Source organism: Xenopus laevis, chromosome 2L (genome assembly GCF_017654675.1).
Source record: "Xenopus laevis strain J_2021 chromosome 2L, Xenopus_laevis_v10.1, whole genome shotgun sequence".
NCBI lineage: Eukaryota > Metazoa > Chordata > Amphibia > Anura > Pipidae > Xenopus > Xenopus laevis.
This window is the reverse complement of record NC_054373.1, coordinates 111,910,729-111,935,013: the sequence shown is the minus strand read 5'-3', so window position 1 is coordinate 111,935,013 and position 24,285 is coordinate 111,910,729. Positions and strand designations below refer to the sequence as shown.

The following is a 24,285-nucleotide window of genomic DNA, read 5'->3' as shown; positions in this document are numbered from 1 at the left end:
CATTTGACTTTTCCTGCCAATCTGTACTACGGCTTTCTTCTTGGTCCTGACATCAACACCGCTAAAAGCCACCAGGCCCTGATACTGGATGATAGATACCATACCACTGCCATCTATTGCCTTAAACCTTTCTATGTTGCTGCTCCTTTTCTCTGAAGTTCCATCCATAAGGAATACTCTCTCAGCTTCTTCCAAAAGAAACTCAGATCCTACCTTTTGGTTTTGAAGCAAAAGGTTTATATCTGACCAGAATAGCAAAACTATATACCTTTTAGAAACACTCATACGAATTACTTTTTCATAATAGGAAACAAGCAAACCAAATGAATTTAAAAGATGGCAATCACAAACCCTTGTATTAAAGTGACCCAAATATTTTCAAGGGAAATATATTTTGAACATATTTAATAATAGTTTAAGTGTTATTTATAGTTTGAGTAATTTTGTTACTGTGTTTATTTTCTGTTTGAGGGCTTTAAAAATACCTAATTTAATGCTAGATTAGATAAATGAAATACATTTATGACAGCATGTAAATACTTTTATGGTATTATCTGATTATATATTTACAATGTCTATCTGTTTATTGATCTATTTTAACTTGTAGGACATCAAAATAACTGTTAAAAACTCCAGTTTGCAGGTTCTTCCATAAAACTGGTTTGAACTACAGTATTAAACTAATACTTCATCAAACTGATAATAAGGCTGACAAGCTGCTTTATGACAAAGGCAAAACCTGCAAACAAATTATCTTGCACACTGGTCCATGTACTTTTGATGATTAACCTCTTGCTTTATTGCCGTATGATTTATTTTATGGATGCACACAGCCAAAGATCTGCTGGATTAGGCAGACTAAGGAGCATAAAGACAGAACAGCTGACAGCTCTTTCCTGCTGCCAATGCCCAGTTGCCTGATTACTCAGATACACAGATGTGCTATAAAAGGCCATGGAAACAGAAAAAAAGTAACTGCAGCATATTTGTATATTTCCTTATGAGTGCTAACCGCTAGGGAGAATTTAATTATACTAAACTAAAATAAACCATTAACAATTACTTTAAGGTTATAACCTTTTGGTCACTTATGTATCCAACAGAAAAATGTTTGAGAATTTCTTTCCATAATTTGGATTTCCATACTTTAAGGGGGTTATTTAATAAAATTTAAATTTATCTCATAGTTTTATTAAATTAAGCTCAACCAAACTCAATAAAATAACTTGGAAAAGTCGTGTCAGGAAAAAAGCTCAAGAAAATCAAGCAAAAACCTGAATCGTACAAATTTTTCGGAATTCTGAATCACTTGATTTTTTTACCCTAAAACTCAACATTTTTTGAATTATCGGACAAAACCCATCTTAGATTATGATATCTTCAAATTGTAAAAGGGGCATATCCCATTGACATGACCTTGACTAACTTGAGATGCCAGATTTTCAGATTTTGGGTTTTTGCAACTTCAGGGTATAATAAATCCTGAAAAATTCAAGTTTATTTTCCCATGAAAAAGTTTTTGCCCAAAAACCCCAGAGGTTTAGTAAATAGCCCCTAAATGTACTAAAATCAGTTAAACAAGAAATAAACCCAATAAGGATAATTTATATTTTAGCATAAAGCACAGGGTACTGTTATATTAATTGAGAAAAAGTAAATCATTTTGTGAATTATTAGATTAAAATGCATTCTGTGGGAGATGACATCCCGTAATTTGGCTCTTGAACATATATTGTATATTCTTTTACTATCTATCCTATAGTATCACTTTAACTGTAACACTACTGTACATGGGTAATGTGGTTTTCTCACATAACAGCTACAAGTTATTTTTGGGGAGCAGGTCTATGTTACCTACTGCCATACATTTTGGCTTCCTGATGCATACTGTAAACTGTAGTCCTGCTTCGAGACAAGTTTTCACACTATATTAATTATTTCTATTAAATAGGTATTAATATTGTGGTCTGCCAATTGAAAATCCTAAATTATACAGTTATATCAGCAATTATATCTGTTCTGTGCAAAATCACATTAACAATGGGTTAAATGGATCTGCAGCTCCAGGTCCTTTGTTAAAAAAATTCCATCATGGAAGTTGCAGACATGAAGCAGAAGTCTACATCATGTATTTTTGGTGACTAGAAAATGAACTTGTATTTTCATGCTGAAAAATTAATGTTACATTTATTAGGTTGAAATTAATTACATTAGTGGACCAGGATCCATCATCACAATAATAAACACAGCTAATGTAGGCAGCTACTAATTCCAGGGCACTCTTTCATCCGTGCACCCTGCACAAGTTACCCTACTGAGCGTTAAAGGCAAGCATTTTAGTGCAAGAAGCAATGAGCATAAATTGACACAAGAACTTGGAAGAATGGAATTTTGTAAATATTTGTGTGTTTTGCACTTGCAGGAGCCCCAATTCATTTTTATTAGGCTGTTGTTATAGGTAATAATTCTGTGAGTGAGGCCGATGCCAGTAAAATCACACAGGGAGGTGGGACCTCATGTTTATTTTGGGTGTACTGTGATATTCTAACTTACTGCAATTATTCCATTCCTTGCTATTGATGTACTAAACCTTCTGATACATCTCTGATAACCTTCAGCCAATGAGCTGGTGGCCCAATACTAGATATAGGCAGGAACTCTTGGTTAGGGTTGCTATATGTTGTGCAGTGCTTGAGGAACAAGAGGATAAGGACTTGGTACACAGCTATAAGGTACCAGTTAGACATACTATAGACCAGTTAAAGGGGAAGGCATTCTAGAAAAATGGGATTGCAGATTATAGGTCTCATAGGGACTAAATAGGAAAATATATACTATAATAATAATAATAATAATAATAATAATAATAATAATAATAATAATAATAATAATAAAAAGACGACTTATTGTTTCCAGGAGTGACTGACTCCAGCAATATAGAAGAATGAAAAAAAATCAAAAGCAGAGAAACTTTTGTTTTACACACATGATGTTGTGCAAAGCATTATGAAATATGTGAACACATCCTTTGTCTTTACCAATTCATATAAAAGTGCACATTGATTTGATCCTCATACATTTGAATGATACAGTTCTGAATTTTCTGTTGCATAACATTTGACAATATAAATATATAGAGAAGACATACAACATTCAATCTTGATAGTCCCTGACAGCAAATGTTTTAATTGTTACCCAAAAAAAAATATATTTATGTAGAATCTACTACCATTCCTAACCATCACCTATAGCTCTTTTCATTTGTTTATTACAGTAGATAACATTAAAAAAATGGTTACTCATTACAATAGTCTAATAAAATACATATATTGCTTTGAAATTAATGGAGGCTGTTGAAGGACCCCTTTACTGGGATAGAAGATTCTCCAGCAATGAATACCCTCTCTGGTGTTTTTTGTTCTTTATCCTTGCCCTTGTGATCTGAGTTGGAAGTGGAGAGTCAGTGTACAGGTTTTTTGACTTATGTGTTTCCTCATTAGATAATGAACCTTGCCAGTACTGGGCTCTTGACATTGATACCCCTTTACCCATAGCTTCACTTTACTCTTTTACAATTTTGGTCTTGCTTCTCTCTCTCTTCCCTTTTGCCATTTCTTCCTTGTCTTCCCCCCTGTACATTTTTTTCTCTTGCTTCTATCTCTTCCCCTTTGTCATTCCATCCTTGTCTTCCAACCCCTTCATAATTTTTTTCTCTTGCTTCTCTCTCTCTTCCCCTTTCTCATTTGTTTCTTGTATGTTCCCCTATCTTTCTAAATATAAGGAAGCACATGCTAACATGCTATTGCCAATTCACTACTGCTTTATTTACTGTAATAATTTCCATTCTGTTTTCTGGTGACAAAGATTATGTTTATTTCATCTTTGAAAAGAGAATAAAGAAACATTTAATATAATATTAACATTTAAAAGATTTTGTAGGTTTGTATTAGGAGATATTTTAAGTATATAATATAGAAGCATAAAATTTCATGGCAGCATAAAACCTGTTATTTTGTTCTTAATGTACTGAAATTGCCTTTTATCTATCCCATGGTTTTCTTAAGTCCTTTGTAAGTCTGCAACCATATACCTTGGATGCCTATTACATTCAGGGTTTATATAATTCTTTCTATAAATGGTTTCCATCTTTTACTGTTTCTCCTCCAACTTTAGCCATTTTTCTCCATTTTAAAATGTTTCCTACAGGCAACATTCATAATTTCTTTTGTATATTAAAATGTTTCTGTTGTGTTACCTCTCTCCCTATTCACTTTTTCATTGAAAAGGGGAAGAGGTGACATAATTGTTCATATACATATAATTTTTCCTTCCATGAAGACAAAACAGCCCTATGTTGCATGAAGATAAGCTCTGAGAAAAATGTCACCCTTGCACAGAGAAAGTTTCTCATATTTAGACTCAAAAGCAAATGGAATGGAAAACACAGATAATGATACTTTTTCATTTCTGCTGCTTCCAGCAATAGATTATTTGAGGGTATTTTTTAACTGCAAGGCTGCATCTTGGTAATTTAGTGTATAGGCTTGTGTTAAACACAATCTTTGCCATTCAAATGAAGAATAACACTGCAAATAAAGTGTTCTATCGGTTTTCATATAATATTTTGAAATAAAATAAACTAATTAAAGTAACTCCCTTATAAAATTACCCAAACTATTGTCATGCATTGTGAGCTTTTGTCAGAGAGTCATGAAACCTAATATCTGTCTGGGTGAGATTCCTGTTCAATTAAATTACTTCATGACCCAGAGTTACAAGGCACATAGGATAATTACTTAGGAATGCTTATGGATGGCTGGATCTTATACACATACAGTATTAGGTCTGTTTAATGTTGATGGAAAACCATGGGGTTAGAAGCCATATTATCAAATGACCAACGTGCCTTGGAACAGGAATACAAACAACAGCCCTTTGCAAATGGTTGTTTACTTATTTCCCAGCAACTGGCAACTGACTAGTTGTTCACTGTTTCAAAAACATGGAAAAGAACTACTGAAAGAGAGAGTAAACAGATCAAACACTGTAAAATGTTCATTTTACTTCATATGCATCCCCTAGACTTAAGTTATTATGTTGTTACATAAGTCATTTAGTATCTAAAGACATGTAGATCCCCAGATTGATAATCAGACATTGTCATGTAGGCATCACTGAACAGAAGGATTCCTGCACATCAGCACACTAGATAGGGAGACCAGTATTAGCCTTTGAGATTGCTATGATGTCAGTACCAGGCTGCTGAACCAAAGCAATAATTCCAAGAAAAATTTTAGTGAAATTCGTGAAACTCCGAAAAAATTTATGAAATGATGAATAATTAGTGAAATGCATTGAAGGCAATAGGTGTTAAATTATTTTGATGGACAACAATTTAGACACGAGCGTCAATTTTTATACACGCAACTCTTTTGTCCAAATCCATCAAAGTCAATGAGTATCCAAATAATTTTTATGCGCGCTACAATTTTTACACGTGCTACTCTTTTGTCCAAATGCATTCAAGTCATTTTGACAAGCGACAATTTTTTTGTCGCAGCAAATCTTCCCACAGCAAATTTTTGCAACAGTTTCGTAAATACATTTACCACCTGCGAGATCTGGAAATCTGCCACAAATCTATACTTGGTGAATAAATTCGCCCATTACTATTAGCCATCAGTGAGAGAATATGTATATTTTAATAAAGCATCTTTTGGAGCAGAGATTAAAGGGCAAATAAGGCATACAATGTAATCTGTAGAGAAAACAATATGGAGTTCAGGAGCTACTCTGCATTATATTACTTCACACAATGAATAATGATTACAGCTACTTTCTTTCACCTACTTAATATTCACGAGTCCAGAAACTCTTAGGGCCTTATTTATCCTATTTATCTTATACTATCTTATTTGTCCGAATTTATACGACTATTTTAAAGAAAAAGTTCTGACCAAATTGAAATACATAATTGAATCTTAGGGGCAGATTTACAAAATTCGAGTGAAGAATTCGAATGTAAAAAACTTCGAATTTCGAAGTATTTTTTGGGTACTTCGACCATCGAATTGGTTAAATTCGTTCGAATTCGAACGATTCGAACGATTCGAAGTAAAAATCGTTCGACTATTCGACCATTCGATAATCGAAGTACTCTCTCTTTAAAAAATACTTCGACCACCTACTTCGGTAGATAAAACCTACCGAAGTCAATGTTAGCCTATGGGGAAGGTCCCCATAGGCTTGCCTGTGATTTTTTGATCGAAGGATTTTCCTTCGATCGTTGGATTCAAATCCTTTGAATCGTTCGATTCGAAGGATTTAATCGTTCGATTGAACGAAAAATCCTTCGATCGATCGATCGCAGGATTTGCACAAAATCGTTCGACTTCGATATTCGAAGTCGAACGATTTTAGTTCCAAGTCGAATATCGAGGGTTAATTAACCCTCGATATTCGACTATTGATGAATCGGCCCCTTATTTATTATAAAAAAAAAAAATCACAATTTTATCAGATCGGGGACAAACATGAAAAAAATCTGGTGAAAATTTAAATCATACAAATTTTTCAGATTTTTTTTCCCTAAAAGTCAGAATTTTTCAGATTTGTGCCGGATTTGTGATTTGGGCTAATTCCAGCACAGTCCACAGAAACTTTAAATAGGATAGAAATCTTTCCCATTTACATATATACAACTTTGGCAGGTCTGAGATTGAGTATTTTCGGATTCTGACTTTTTCCATCTTGAAAATTTCTAGTTTTTTTTGTCAATGCTATTATCGTTCTCCTTCTGCCTGTATTATATGGGTCCATTTATGTATTTATGTGACCTTACGTTGAACTCCTTTTAAAGTTATTGGATTCATATTTATATTTTACTCTGTCACTTTGCTGCACTTCTTGTTGGTATTAATTTACTGTTATAAATGTTTTATTGATTGTACTATGTGTATATTTTGGTATATCCAAATAAATTGATTATTTGTATGTTCTGTTTAATCTCTTTTTATCTATCTATTCATCTATTTATCTATCTATTGTGATTTTGGGACACCTGAACCTTCCAGCATGAAGCAATACCTTACACAGTCTCAGAATACACCAGTTAAGCGGATTATAGCAGTACTGTACACCCATCATAAAACACAATCGTCTTGTTTAATGTAGGTGAGTTGAATGTTGGTGGATCAACATTGCAGCAATACTGTACATTCTTCAAGTCCAGTTTATAGTTTCTTAATGAAAAAAAACTGTAAACATATTAAATAAACATTATACTTTCAGAAAACCACTTTTTGGTCTTTCCATCATGAAGTGGTGATATTAAAACCAAAGAATGAACAGCATTTTCAGCATTCACACATTATATTAAGTACACACAGTCGTGTATGATGTATAATAATTATGACAGCCAACCTTATGTTCTTCTATTTGTCGTTTTATGTCTTCTAGGTCAGGTCCCAGTTCAGCATCCATTTTCTTTGTTCGCTCCTCTGTTTGTGATAGCCAGTCACTTAATTGTTGTAGCTGCTGATTTTGGAGGTCCATTAATCTTCGATGCAAACTAAAATAAATGAATAACATATTGCCATTACATTCCTTTCTTTATTTTCCTCTTTATTGTAAATTCTCTTTTTATTATTTAGGTTTTAAGGGGCAGTACAGAAGAGAAAGGGGGTACAAACCTGGTAAACATTTACACACTTAAACAATAGAGAAATAATCATAAGCAAAGGGGTAAGGTGCTTTATTTTATTTTATTAGTAAATCTACTACAAAAAAAACATGGTTTTAATTAGGCGACCGGCAAAAACCAATATCAGGAGTGGTTAACAGCTACTGCTGTAAGATGCCATAGACAATCATTATTTTTTATGGCTGTTCGGCCTCTTTGTATTTTAAATGCCAGGGCCTATTTTGAATATCAATCCAGACCTTACTGCTGATGTGGTAAAATCTGAATATTGATTTTCTTCATAACCATAGCTTATTGCAACATGTCTCATTTGTCTAGGAATTAGACTGACAAAGCACTGACAGTTGTGTTGTTTGCCTGATATATATGGTAGTTAAAATTAAGTTTTCCATAAATCGTTGCCTTAACAAGGCAACATAAAAATACATTTTATTTGTACAGCAATAGACATTAGCACAATAAACGTGTGTCTAAAATCTCATAGATCAAAAAGCAACCTTCATTATCTTATTCTATGTGATCATTTGTAGTGGAATTTTTCTTCCCCCCCTTTTTTTTACTGTCATCTTTGCAATTTTAAGCAGACTATGTGCTTTTATATTCAGAGATAATGACAGAACATTATAATGAGGATTAAAAAACTCTCCGATTTCTTTCAAAGTAATTAGTACACAGACAAAAAGAGGAAGCAATTTGATTGATGTCCCTGTGCAACTACACTGTTGCTGTCATACCTTTGTCGAGTCCCATATCTGAACAATGATATGTTGTTATACATAACAGCAAATGCAATATTTGCTTTATGCCTAAGGAGTCTTATAAACAGTTTGCTCGTTGCTCACTTTTAGACTGCTAGAATATAAAAAAGGGGATTCCCATGCAAAATTACCTTGCCCTGAGCTATAATACAGAGTGGACTTAAGTTAAACTGCCACATTCTGCTCAATCAACCATGATACTTTCTGACATGCCTTGTTCATCTGGGATCAGTACCCTTCACACTGGTAACAGAGAATGTATACGCCTGCCAATTTCTCATGCAGCTGACAGATTGATATAAACAAAGCCCTAGGTGCAACTAGTCTAGCAAGGACATCCTTTTTGACTTGTTACATCTGCCCTGTCTTTTTTTTTTTTAAATGATTTACTCAATTTATTTGCTTACTAAAAGCTTGATATTTTCACAGTTACAAAGGCTTATTTATATTAAACATGCCTGGCATGCGAAAAGGAATATTCTGAGGTGGTTGATGTAGACAATAAAATTACAAATTCTCACCTTTGTTTGGTCACAATACTCAATAAAACGCACATATTAACATGTATTAAGCATTAAACAGCCCTGGTTCAAATTGGCCCAATGTTGTTAAAGTATACACTCTTCTACTTTACAATATGCAGAATATGTTGTCTGTTTATAAATAATTGTGATAATAAAATATGTAGTCATATGTATAAAAAAAAAAAAAAAAAGCCTTGAAAGGCCAGACACACTTCTGGAAACATTTAAATGGTTCTGGCAGCATAGATGAAAAATTGTCCCATTTGTTAGCAAACGGTTGAGCTACTCCTGGTTGGAGTGCATGAGGGCATGCATGTTTTATTATACTTGAGATAGAAGACTGCAGATCTTGACAATATTGTAGATAAGTATGTGGCAGGTTTTGGCAGTGCTATTTATGTGGCTACCCTTAAGGTTAAGAATCATGCCATATTTATCCAACTCTATACATGTATTATATATAATACAGTATGTCTTATATACAATATATAAATATATATATATATATATATATATATATATATATATATATATATATATATATATATATATATATATACTGTATATACAGTAATATCCATAGTTTGAATTATGGAGACAGTTACTCCTAAACAATGAATAGTGGAGCTTTGCTTCCTAGGGGATACCTATAAGGTTTTGACTATTTTCTGGCATTGAAGACAATGCCCATTTCTAGAGATTAGAAAGTAGCAATGTTTTCCCAAAGGAAGAATTGAAAAATCTAGTAAATGGGTTATGTAGGGCATGCAAGGGCATATTTTGTGACAAGTGGATGGGGGAAAGTCAGAGTTTTTATTGTTTCTTTTTTTAAAGTTGAATAATATACCGTACATCATATTTATATTGTATTTTAAAATAATTTTTATTTGAAATTACATGTTGGTCACACCAAACATATTAATTTATTAACCTTACAATTCTGGCATGCAAACAATGATTTGGTAAATTATAGAACCACTGGCACAATCACATACATATAAAGAGACAGAAATGATGTGCTTCAGGTTGAATTGAGAATGAAGTAATTGCAATGTTTAAGTGGGAACTAATGCATTTTCAGCCACATCACCACACTGACCTGAAATTAATGGGTTGACCATACCTGCACCCCAAACTGTAGAGCTATATAGCTGGTTGGCATCCACAATATTTGGCAATGTCACATCAGTTCCTATGTGCCATGAAATTGATGAAGTATTGAAAGTGTTGATGAGCAAACATTTTTGCCAAGTTTTGCTGGGAAAATGGACTTCGATTAATTTCGGCATTTTGGTATTTTTTCAGTGAAACGGGTCAGATTCGCCCATCACTAATTGAAAGTTGACCTATATAATAGGACCAGTAAACATGCTTCTGTATGCCAGTCCCCACTGAAGAGTCTGGGAGCAAAGTTATATGACCACACATGGCACTTGCAATTCATGCACAGGTTCGGGGACATAACTTCAGAAATGGGTATGATACAGATTGGGAGGGGGCACAGTGACTGGGAAACCAGTTAAAAATCTATGGAGATTTAGTTCCCATTTAAAAGTCAGTGATGTGGATGCAAGTTATCAGATATATACAGAATACTTGATAATGAGTGGTTTTCTGTACAAAATTAGTTTACCTAATGGAGAGTACTATGCCTCAAGGCTACTAAAAACATTTAAACATTTGTATGTTATGGATTTATACTAGATTAGGTAATATTTGGTAATAGGTATCATTGAATTACAGAAGAAATAACTTAAAAATGAAGAAATGTTTAAATAGGACACAACGGTGGAACTGCATACAGAGCTTTCTGAAAAAGTGATCTCCAAATAATGGATCTTAAATCTGAAGTTATAAAACAAACATTAAAATAAATAAAAAAAAAAAAAATAAGACAGCATTTCAAAACATATATAAGCCATATACAACATGCACATAAATTAATAAATTGGCACAAACATCGACTCATTGAACTTTCTCATTTCATGAGTTATGTTTACTTTATGGCCTATTGCCGTAAACACACCTGCCAAGAGTATTATGTTGCTCTTTTTAAAAAAGGAAAATAATCATTAAAAGCAATGAAAACATGCTAATAAACTTAATTTAGAAAAGAAATAATCACGGTGTAGTTTAATGTCTTTTATTTGTTTATTCTTTTGTAAATTAAGTAAAAATGCAATAGAACTGATGCTTACATTTAAGTTGCTCTTCCATTGCTCATATATTACACAGAGTATGATAACAAGAATCAAGGGAAGTAACAAAAGGTGTTAAATCAGTTTCTTTCTCCCATAAAAATGTTATGCAAAGATCAATATGTTTAACAAGCAAATGTTACAGCATTGTTGTTTTGGTAGCCTGCCCAGAGGGGCAAATCATGTCTCATCGGTTCCAGTTTCAGCAAGAACAACAAATAACTGTGACAGAGCATACAGGATTGGCATAATCGTTTACAACATTGTAGTTCTAATTCTGTTTTTTACTTAAAAGTGTTTTAGTCATTATTTTAAGGCTATAGAATTTGAAATATGATGCATGTGGCCCAACTCTAACCCTGAGAAACTTTGGTACCAGGAAAGTTAATGGATTACCGCAATAAATATACTTATATATCTAAGAACAAAACAAGTCTGAATTCTGTTTTACCTTTTATATTTAATAGCAGTTAGCACAATATCAGTATCTATAAATCAGAATGCTTCGCACTGGCAGTAATTAGCTAAGAGATAAAGAAAATAGATATTACTTTCTGTCTCTTTTTTTTTTAATTAGCACCGTATGTTTTAGTTATTGTTTTATATATTTAATTGAGAGCTAAATTTGTAGGAAGGTTTGACAGCTGCCATGCTCAAGCTGACATATATATCTGAACTTGCTGGCACAAGGATTCGGCCGAATCCTGCTGAAAATAGCCGAATCCTGTCTGAATACCGAACCGATTCCTGGATTCGGTGCATCCCTAATTTATATATAAAAATAGAAATTCAGCTCTTAGATTTGCCAGTGGCATAATTTTGCCTCCCTCTGTTGCCTATTAAAATTATAATAGAAATGATTGAAAAGAAAAATGCAAATCTGTCATTTTATGTATCATTTAATACATTGTAAAGCTACACCTTTTTAGAGTTTTCACCAGTGTGTGTATGTGTGTTTGAACACAGACAAAGAGACAGAAAAAAAGAAGAGCTTTGGCAAAAGTGATTTTTTTTTTGTTGATAATGATGATGAAAAGCACTTCCACAGTGCCTATTCTTCTGCAGAGAATATATGGATGTATGAATATGTATTTTTTTTTGCAAACAAACAAAAAATATACAATGAGTGGGATGATGAATGGGTATTTAGCCTATTTATTTTGGAACCAGATAAGAGAGAGAAAATAAATAAGACATACATAAGAAGGTGTGGAGTAGTGCATGATATGAAAATCTTGGTGAGGAAGGCTTGTCAGTAGGGATGTAGCGAACTGCCGATTTGGTGTTCGCGAACGCCGTTCGCGAACACCGGCAAAAAATGCGAACGTTCGTGAACAGTTCGCGAACTTCGAACACCCGCTAAAATCGTTCGATTCGAACGATCGAAGGATTTTAATCGTTCGATCGAAGGATTTTCATTCGAATCGAACGATCGAAGCCATTCGATCGAATGCTTTTCATTCGATCGAATGCTTACAATCGTTCGAACGAATGGAAATCGTTCGATTTTTAGCGGTCGAAGGAATTCGAATGGTCGAATGATCGAACGCGAACTCAAAATGCGAACGTTCCCAAACGTTCGCGAACATTCGGCGGACGCGAACGGTCGAAGTTCGCGCGAACTAGTTCGCGGGCGAACAGTTCGCTACATCCCTACTTGTCAGATGTTTTGGGGTGTAACCATGGTCACTGAAACTTTTGGGGATGCAAGTAAGTGGAGGCCTAGAATTAGAAGTTTACAAAGAGAATGCTGGAACTTGTGCATAATAATGAAGGTGCGAGCAGGAGACCTATTAATACAGCTGAGAAGTAATATGTTGGTATAAATAAACACTTCCAACTAATAAAGGAAAATATATCCCCAACTAAAAAGTTATTGGAGTGCCATGACCTTTATAAAAGCACACTGCCTAATTCCTCTGTCTGGTTACAGAATACTTTTAATAGCCCTTTAAATTACAGTAGATGTTACTTTATTTGCTAAAGAAAGTATTTAAATGCATATTATTACTGGCCCTATTAAATTCGATGACCAGAAATGAATATTTAATTTTTATGTATTTAACTATTTTTTTTAAAAATGGCATTTGACATTTGTATCCCTGAAAAAGAAACAAAGTGTATGTGAATAGTTGCAAGGTTACAGCATGCTTTCCATGATATACTGTATGCCAGTGATAAAAAATTATTCTTATTTACAGCTCCGCTTAGAGTTAATTGCTCTTTTTGTCTCAGTGGCTGGAAACCAGCAATATGATGAATGCATACAGGTCCATTATTCAATTTGATATAAAAGCTAAATGAATCATTGTAACAAGACGGGCATAGTTACATTCAAAGGTTAATAAACATGGGGCATAAGATGCCCACTATATCAATTAATTAACTATTATTTAAACCATCTGAACTGAAATGAAGTGAGTTTTGGTGATGGGCTTGAATAAAAAGACACATTTGCTCCAATAATATTTAATTATAAATGCACTCATAAAACGCTTCACATCTGTCCTACTTGCGTTATAATGTTATGTATGCAACACAGAATTTCAATTTATGATGGCACTAAAACATTATTAATTATGCGTAGACTGTTGCAATAAATTAAAGATACAAGAAATATACAATAACAAATAGTGATGGGCGAATTTATTCGCCAGGCGCGAATTCGCGGCGAATTTGCGCGATTCGCGTCCAGCGAATAAATTCGCGAAACGCCCGCGAAAATTCGCTGAAAAAATTCGCCGGCGTCAAAAAATATTTTTTCGAAAAACGGGCGCCGGCGTCGAAAACGGGCGCCGGCGTCGAAAAACGGGCGCCGGCGTCGAAAAAACGGGCGCCGGCGTCAAAAACGAGACGCCGCGCCGTTTCGCGAATTTTTCGCCGTTTTTTTCGGCGAAGCGAAACGGCGCAAATTCGCCCATCACTAATAACAAACATTAAATGGGGCATTTCACCCCATTTTTAGGGTGGTGAATACAATAGTAGTCTAAGATTAGTTTTCCATAATTTGTTGTGTTTTTAAAACTATTACATATTTATTATAGCTCAAAGGCAAGGAATTTTAACTAAATATAATAAGGTTACCACAAACAAGACACCAGGACCGGATGGCCTTCCTCCGGACTGGTATAAAGTCCTTTCAGAACAAATGGTCCCAAAGTATCTAGAGACATTGCAAAGTGCTTTTGATAGTATGGAGGCCCTTATAGTTGTCATCCCCAAACCGGGAAAAGATATAACTCGTTGCTCTTCATACCGCCTATATCTCTTCTTAACACAGATGCTAAAATCCTGGCTAAGGTCCTCACTTCCTATGGCACTATACAAGAAAAAATCTCATTCTTTGCAGATGACCTCCTTATATATTTGGCTGATCCTAACAACTCCCTTACTGCCCTCCTTGACCTGGTCAACCAATTTGGACTAGTGTCCTGGCTCTATCAACAACTCCTTCTATGAGGCCCCAAACCTTTTCAATTAGCACAAGAGTGATGGACTAGCAAAATTGTAGATCTTGAGCAAGATGACTAAGAGGAAGCAATAGAGCACGTATACACTGGCCTAAGCTCACTGAAAGACAAACTAATACAGTATAAAATTATGCACCATGTATACGTAACCCCCATACGACTCAGATACGAACAGATGAATCCCTTTTTGACCCAGGTGTTATCAACTGGCTGCGGATTTCTTCCATCTGATGTGGGAATGCCAACACATTTTGAGCTTTTGGGCACAAGTCGTAAACTATGTAGAGGATAACCTTTACTTCCTGAGGATAATTACTACTAATATTTGCCTTCTGGGGGTCTTAGAAGAGATAATTCCAGCTAAATATGCTTAAATTTGTTTCTGCATCCTACTTTTTTATGCAAAAAAAACTGTAGCCCTCCACTGGATGGGAAACCTCCCATCCTTGCTTAGATCTTGGATACAATTGGTTAATAGTGTAGTACCTCTTTATAAACTCACCTACGAAGCTAGGGGAGCACCAATGAAATTCAATAAAATTTGGGGCTCATGGAATGACATTGGCCCAACTCCCCTGTAGTGAATCTCAGTTGAGTTTAGTTTGTGCAGGCTTAGCTCGCCTTAATACTCTTGAGGGTCCTAACCTAGCCCTTAAGCTGTAACGTACAACTGTGTTTGGGAGTGTCCATCTCTACCTTTTAGTAACTTTATTGTATTATGCTTGATGACAGCCTGTGCCTTATATCCACTTTTTCAACCTTGTATGGATTAGTCTGCATATTCACTTATCTGTTTGTATGTTTGATTGATGTGTGCCTTTAAAAAAAAATATATAATAAGGTTGCTATGGCTTAGCTACTGCAACAATCAGGCAGCAGTTTAGTTCTTGGAAGATGAATAGCTAACAGGGGAAATAAAGTCCCCTTATTCACCATCACCATGAAGTTTACAATTGTAGGTAATAGTAACTGAATGTAAGCTATCATTATCATACTTTTCCTGCTGCAGTGGTAAATGGTTAATGCTTTTCCTCTGGCATGCTATACTGAAAATTAGATATACCATATTCCTGCCTGTGGTCAGGGATTCCATCATGTTAATTTTCTTATCACTTTTACACCTAAATCTCTCTCCACCACCACACTACTAAAGTCTTACTCCCAGCTCCCAGTGGCACATTAAGTATAAATAATCATATATCAAAAACCTTTTCTCATAACTAGTTAAAAATCACTTTCAAGTGGAAGCACTTCTCCTGAAACAACAAATCCATAAATTAGGCCCTTGAGGGTCTACCCTTAACTGCTAGAAACACACAATGTTATACTACTCTGCTTAGTGTAGTATTATCCTCTATGAAATAGTCTTATATACAATATCTTTATATCTTTCAGCATGTTCATGGGCCCTTTTTCCATCACATCCATTGAGGTACTGTCAATCCCACATCCTCTCTTTCTTTACTGTAGAATTTTTTATTTTATAATGTATAGGAACCTGTGGACTGTCCCCTAAAGCTTCTGGCCTAGGGCAGCAGTTGTCTATACGTATATATATAAATATAAGTATATAGTTACATAGTTAAATCGGGTTGAAAAAAGACAAAACCCTTAAAGTTCAACCCCTCCAAATGAGCATCATCCATACACACACACACATACCCCTCCCTACTTTCACATAAATGATATATCCCCATATCTATACTAACTATAGAAGAAATCATCCAAGCCACTCTTAAAGGCATTAACTGAATCAGCCATCACAACATCACCCGGCAGTGCATTCCACAACCTCACTGTCCTCACTGTGAAGAACCCCCTACGTTGCTTCAAAGGAAAGTTCTTTTCTTCTAGTCTAAAGGGGTGGCATCTGGTACGGTGATCCACTTTATGGGTAAAAAGGCCCCCTGCTATTTGTCGATAATGTCCTCTAATGTACTTGTAAAGTGTAATCATGTCACCTCGCAAGCGCCTTTTTTCCAGAGAAAACAACCCCAACCTTGTCAGTCTACCCTATATGACCCTGGCTACACATTTACCTTTAATACAACTAAGAGAAGAGAAGAAACAAACTGAAATCTACGCACAAACAGGACACCACATACAGACCATGTCTACACCCAGATTTGCTACACCTTGCCCCACCCGTGCTTACATAATCCAGCACTCCTATCAAACAAAATGGCTCCTCAATAAATACATTCATTAAAATAGCATACATCCCCACTGTCTTCCCCAGCTGCACTAAATGTTCCATGTGGTTCAATGTTTATTTTTCAGACTTAAGGCACACTAGACCTAACAGCACATAGGATAAAACAAAGACAACAGTATTTCCATGCAAGTATGTTATTGTAATACTTTTCTGTTAATTGTTCTTTAATACTCTATTTATCTCTAAATTGCATAGCATGACACATCATTTTACTGTAGAGAATGGAGGGCCTGCATTACAGGGCCAGCAACATAAGGGGGGGTGGGTTGGTTCTAATGTTTAGGCAGAGAATAGTCCTGCATTTTGGAAGCACCATCTAACCTCCCTAGTTTGGGGACAGAAGACTGGTTAATTTAGCATTTGTGGTTAATATTAGTGTTTAGATGGGTAACAGGATCATCCTAGGGGGTTTGTTATTCTGGCTGCATGGCTTATATTATAAGTCACAGCTTTGCATGGCGGGTTCAGTTAGACAGGTGTAGTCGTGTGGTATTAGACAGTATAGAGGTTATGGTAACTCTTTAGTTGGGTAACCATGATGATGTGGGTGATGCTGGATGTGGGACATTGACTTCCCCATTTGATAAGTCCCTTGGGAATTCTCTGATTAAGAGCAGTGGTGTGGATAGGATAATACCATGTCTATTAACTGAGTATTATGCAAGTTTCCAGTGGGTAATGCTAGTATCTAAAAGGGCAGTATGACAGCATTAACATGTGTTACAATGTAGTATATCAACCAAATGTATCTACATAATGTTTATATATTTTATTAATATCTAATGGTTACTTAGAACTAACCTACCCCATTTATGACTGTTGTAATCAATCAATACGAAGGCCATATCACACAAAAGAAAGATAATGACACATTTTTATTGTTGTTTTATTTGGGTAGCAGATAAGAGGAGTGAATAATGGGCAATGTCCTAGTCACCTACCGTTAAAGACTGCTGTATCTATATATGGATTTGTTAACTATTAATAATCCTTTGGTTCCCCAATTAGGTGTTTGTTCATAGATCATTTGATCAAAGTCACCGGGACAGAGAAAACTGGACATTTTTAACTGAGACCAGAATTCAAGCAAATATACTTCCCACAATGAAATATGCACTTCTCTCTAAATGTTAAATACCTACTAAAGGGTAATGTGCATGTTTTGGCCAGTTGTTTCTTGTTCTGCTTCTCTTGCCAGACTTACATAATTTCTAGAATACAATTCTTTCTGAGTACTCTTATTTGTTTATGTATTTACTGTATGTACCGCATATGACATTATTAGGACAGTATGGTACTTAATTACAGACCCTGTTAAGAAAACATTCAAGACATACAGTAGTGCATTATGCTCAGATAGAAAAAGAGCCACACATAGAATCCCAAGATTCAGCTTCTACATCAAATGCAGAAACCATCAATTCATGCTTGTCTGTAGGTGAGCAGTTATGCATCATCTGAATGCATTACAGTGGTAAATATCACTGTTATAAAAAGTGACTAACGATGGGTGAATCTGACCCATTTTGCTTTGCCTGAAAATTAGGGAAAAGGCAAAGTTTGGCAAAATGCATTGAAGTCTATGCACACACCATAATTTTTTTCACTCATTTGAGTCTAAAGGCGTCATTTTTGCTGCAAAACTTGGCAAAAAATTACGCTTATCAGTAATAGTGTCCTTAGATTCACTTTTGTATAAGCACATTATTGAATGTAATATTTATTTATTGATTTTCTATTTCTTTTTATATATACAGTGGTTAAAAAAAAGAATTTTCATCTATTCATTAAAAAATGGTTAAACACTCACTGGTGATAAACTAGTGAACTTTCCAATTATACAGCATACTGTATGTACTGATGAACAGGCACACACTCTAATGGGATTTTTTATCAAAAATCTAATAGTTTTCTCTACTCGCAAACTTTTAGATGCCGAAGTTTTACATTTGCGTTTTTAGACATTTTTGTGCTTAATAAATACCAGACATTTGAGTTTTTGTGCAAAAAATTAAATTGTGGAAAAAATTCAAACTTGATAAATCCCCCTCTAAAACTGCATAGACTCTCTTGCTAACATGTGTTTTTATGTAGATATGCAGATTTGTAATTATTTAAATATCACACACTAATTTTCGACGCAAGGTCATTGTACTGTACAGTATATGCATTATATCTCAATATATCTCATGCCTTTCTATATTAACTACCCTCCTTATAAACCAAATATTACTTACTTGCTTTGTCTATCCATGCTTGCCAATCTGAGGCTTTCCCACCGAGAATTAAGAAGATTCATTTGTTCCTGAATTTCATTTTCTTCATCGTCGGAAAGTTTCCCAGTAGCTAACAGTTGACTCCCAGCTTGCAAAACATTGCCAACATTTCCCTGATGAGATGTTAATTCCATCATAAAGCCCTAAAAATGATAAAGTTTTATAACAGGACTAAATCATAGATGCCTGACAATTCTTCACAAGGATATAACAAAATGAGACACTAAAATAATTTTAGCAATCATAATAAGCTATTTTCAAAAAGAATATATATAGTCAAGATATATATAAAAACTGACATAGTTACTGATGTTTTTTTTTACTGTGATAGTTTCTATGCAATTTCTATGCCTTTATATGCAAATTTTAGCACATCTTATTATTATTATTTACATACCTCATGAGTATGAAACTGTTCTTTTACTTCTTCAACATTGCCAGATATTGTTTTTTGGCTTTGTAAAATATCCTCAGCAGAAAGAAGCCAAGAGAGAACTTCTTCCAACGATGACTGATAATTTTCTAAATCCACTTGTGGTTCCCTCACTAAAGTGCCAAATGGTCTGTCATCAAGACCTTCCAGTTGCTGCACAGAAGACAATGTAAGAGTTTTAAAAAAACATTACATAAAATAAATTACAAATTGCAGGTGCAACACAAACATGTTTCTAAAAATATCACACCAAATGTATTGTTGTCTATACATACCCATGCATACATATTGGTTGTTTTTATATCATTTTTCTGTGTTAATATATGAAATGTTAAAATAATTTATTTACTATATGGGTTTTAACAGGGTTTGAATCATTTTACAAATTGGGTTGGTGATCATCCACATAAAAATACCTCTCCCCTTCTAAAAAGGAATGGGCACATTATTTAATTTTTTTCACTTGCTAAATCTTGAAAATTTGAGTTCGGAAAACTTGAATTATTATGTGAGAAAAAGAAACAATTGCAGTTTTTTTTAGAATTTTTCAATGCAGGAAAGTACACACAAAGAGGAAAGGCATTATAATAAATATAGAGAGATCAAGTGCCACATGGTAAGAGATACAATGGTAAGGAAGTCTCTGGCCCACAGAGCTTGCATGTACTGTGATATATTTGCCCATTCAGTATATACATTATAGGGGAAAAAACAAGTTAGAAATAGGGGAGACCAATGGCTGAGAAAGGGGTTACTTTAGTGTGTTTCAGAAACCCATTGGGAGATGATATTAAGGATGAGCAATAGTGTAGGTATGTCAGAATCCTGATACCATACAAAGGATGTAGGGTGGATAATAACTATAATTTTATCCTGTCTCTCTTAGACTACAAGTCCCAAACTTGCTACATATTTGATAGGGGATATATTTTTTACCATCTCTTTCTTGTCCAACTGCAGAAAGCTCTTACAAATGGTAAGAAACATAGCTGCACATAAACATGTATAGTTGGAAAGTCCTGTCATTAAAAAAAAATCACTGAGCATGACACCATATTTTTCCAATTATTTTTTTTAGAAAAATTAGTCAGTTTCTAATTAAGCAGTTTCGAATGTAGAAACCTTGGCTACGCTTTTCTTGACTTATAATTAAGCCACATTACAAATATCAAAGTCTAATTCCCATTGGAGAATTGATGCTGTAGAAGGGGAAGCTAAGCGCTTATAAAAGAAATCAGACACACTTCGCAGAACATTTATATATGTTGTCACAATTTGCATTTTCCTATGTTTCCTTGTAAAAAAAAATGTTGGTTCAAAATGATGCTACTAATTTTAATCAGATTAAGTGAGATTTATGTCACGGTCGGCACCCAACACCAGAACAAATGCCAAGCACCCTGGTCTCGGCTCGTGCTTCACCTGTAGTGTAGACCGCCTTTGGCCTGGGGAGGAGCCCTCAGCTACTTGGATGCCACCAGGACTTAAACAAGAGGTGCAAGGCTAGAGGTTCTGGATAGACAGAGGGGCACGACTGTTAGCTAGAGTCTTTAGGCCGAAGGGCGCGGTACAAGACGTTAGGCAATAGAGTATTCAGATCAGGCCGGGTCGCACCAGGCAGAGAATAAACGTAGTCAGGCAGGCAAGGGTCAAACCAGGAAGTCAATCAGAGGGGTTGAGCAGAAGAGGTAGTCTGTATTTAGGCCAGGGTCTGGATCCAGAGGGCAGAATAGTCAAAAGCCAGGCAGGGGTCACAACAGGAATCAAACAGGTTCAAAACAGTTAGCAAAAGCTCAGATAGCACCAGGAACAAAATCCTATTATGGGCAAGGTCTAGCAGCCCAACTGAGCTTTTTATAGTGACAGTTTTGCAACAAGTTTTTGTGCCATTGCGCGTTTGCGTCAGACGCTTGAAAAATCGAAGTTTTTTTGGGATCGAATTCAATCTAAAACTGACCTATTCGATAGTAAACTGACCTATTCGGCCAAAAAAACCTTTGATTTAATTTCACTTGGTCTTTTTGAATTTGAAATTCAATCCTTGATAAATCTGCCCCGAAGTGTAATAAAATTCACATTGCTGGAAACTATATATATATATATATATATATATATATATATATATATATGCATATATATATATATATATATATATATATATATATACATATATACATATATATATATATACATATAAATATATATATATATATATATATATATATATATATATATATATATATATATATATATATATATATATATATATATATATATATATATATATATATGTATATATAAATACTGATACCATTTACCACACATGATTTATACATTTCCTTTAAGATTCATTATTAACAATACAGGTCAAATGCAGGATGTAGGGGCCCTGCCAATCCCTGCAGTTTATAAAGAAGATGACCCAATCACAGGATGGGCTACATATTAGCAGGCTATGTTAAATGATCACCTAATATCATTAGGGTGTTTGAAAGCCCACTGTACAGTTCCGATGTAGTATTCTTGTATGATGATGACTAACCCATGGCACTTAGCTTGTAGTTTGTGATCAAAACACTGCATGCCCAATATCCCTGATACCATTTAAATATTTTGTACACTGCCTTTAAAGGTGTAATATCAAATTAGCCGTATGACAAAAAGAGAACGTCTCAGACAGATTGCCTACCCCATGTCACCACTTTAAAATGCGGCTTCACAATGCTGATATTTCCCCTGCCAGGATACCAAGGTCTCTATCTTAAATCCCTCTCAGGAATTTTGGGTGTGTACCTATTATTAATATAATAAACATTTCTTTATTAGAGATAATTGTAAATATTTTTATTCTAGCGAGAATGCACTAAGCTTGTGTTTCCTTGTAGGGTCCTAAGCATTTACTTTATGACTCAAACATCCATCTATGCTTTTTCATCCATTTCATAATTGATTACAAGGAAATGGGGACATGATGCTGTAATATTTCAATGTTGTTAGTCTGTTGAAGCAAGACTTTATTTGAAATAACTTTCACTCTGTATAAAATAATGAAGTTTATTCACTTTAATGCAAAAAAAACCAAATCCTTAAAACCATTACTAGTGACCAAGTGATTCAGGACATGGACTATTCATCTGGCAGAAGCTCAACTATTCACTTAGGCACAAAAGGCCTGAAAGTATAAAAACTAGAAGTAAAAGACTATGCAACAGCTACTTCCCAATAGCAGTCAGACAAATTGCAAACTAGTCTAGATAAAAGGAAAAGTAACAAATTTGAGGACTCATCACACCTTGTGTGGACCAACTGCACTTTATTATTCTTTGTACTTTATTATTACTCACTGTACTTTATTTATTATTACTTACAGTACTTTATTTATTATTACTTACTGCACTTTATAATTGTACTCTGTACTACACTGTTTAAAATGGAAATGTGCCCTACTACCCTACCCTATGCTGCACAAGAATTCCTATAGTACAAATTGCAGTAAATTCCTACTTGACTTGACTTGATCTACCGCTTGGAAGTAGTGATGGGTGAATTTGTTAGCCAGGCATAGCTTTGCAATGAATTTCTGGATTACGCTGACGGTGAATATTTTCATGGGAAAATTTGCTGCAACAAAAAAATTGTCGCTCATCAAATTTGTCACACGTCATTATTCGGAAGCCCACTGACTTTAGTGCACTTGGACAAAATGAGTAGCGTGTATAAAAATTGTTGCTTGTGTCAAAATATTTGGAGTTTCACAAATTTTTTCGGAGTAAAAAGACCAATACCCCAACCCACCCCATTTACAACCCACCAATCTGATAGCTCGTGGTAGCAGGTTCCAGAGCGGAAGAAGCTCAAGAGAAGTCTTATAGTTGGAATGGGATGAAATGGTGTGCAGAGAAGAAAGGCAATTATCAGAAGCAGAGCATAGGTTGTGGGAAGAAGTGCATTTTGAGATCTGATATCAGATATACAGAAATGAGGTAGAGTCAAGCAGCAGTATTTGTAACATATTGGATTTGTGAAGGATGAATGCTCCAGGATATAGTAAGGGTTATAATGTGTGGTAAAGGAAGGTCACACATATATGGTGTAACAAACGATCTGTTCCCTACACAAGAGGTGGCAACATTGCAAAACTATATTACCCTATTTGCCTGTTTGTCTGTCTCCCGTGCCTCTGGCGCTGGCTCTTTTATTTTAGCAACAGAATTTTCGGACTTGAAGGGATACAAGTGGGAGCCGGCTGGGATCTGTGGACACAATCAAACCTTGGGCCTATCTTTCTGTTTAAGATACAATCCCTTATTGACACAAACCACATCACAATAAAATAAAGCTTATTCTTTTAGCTTGTCACAAGGAACCCCTAATTGTTTTTTAATTATTTATTTGAACCCTCATACAAAAACACTTTTAACTGCAAATAGCAAATGAAACAAAATCATCCTGCTGACTTTAGATTACTTAGCAAACATAATGCACATAACATTTGTGCACACCATTCAACATTGAAAGATAGAATTTTGCACGATAACAAGTGAACAGCTTTATAAACCTGTATTTCAACTGTTCCAAAAGACTGCATTGGATTTCTTCAATGCTAATTTGCAAAACTAAAACCTAAAACACTGTCATTTGATGTCCTTTTGTTTCAAATATTAAAAAAAAATTAAATGTAGCTATGAAAAAAATAACAATGTGCTTGT

The 24,285-nt window shown here is 34.8% G+C and overlaps 1 protein-coding gene across 1 annotated transcript in view; it reads right to left on the bottom strand.

Annotated features, from left to right (window-relative positions):
- dmd.1.L (dystrophin, gene 1 L homeolog) overlaps positions 1-24,285 on the bottom strand; it is a 1,148,817-nt gene that overhangs the window by 764,225 nt on the left and 360,307 nt on the right. The window contains exons 10-12 of the mRNA XM_018244936.2: positions 19,541-19,729; positions 19,105-19,286; positions 7,423-7,570 (exon numbers count right to left, since the gene is read on the bottom strand). Of these exons, the coding sequence (XP_018100425.1) occupies positions 7,423-7,570; positions 19,105-19,286; positions 19,541-19,729 (519 nt within the window). The remainder of the gene's footprint in view (positions 1-7,422; positions 7,571-19,104; positions 19,287-19,540; positions 19,730-24,285) is intronic.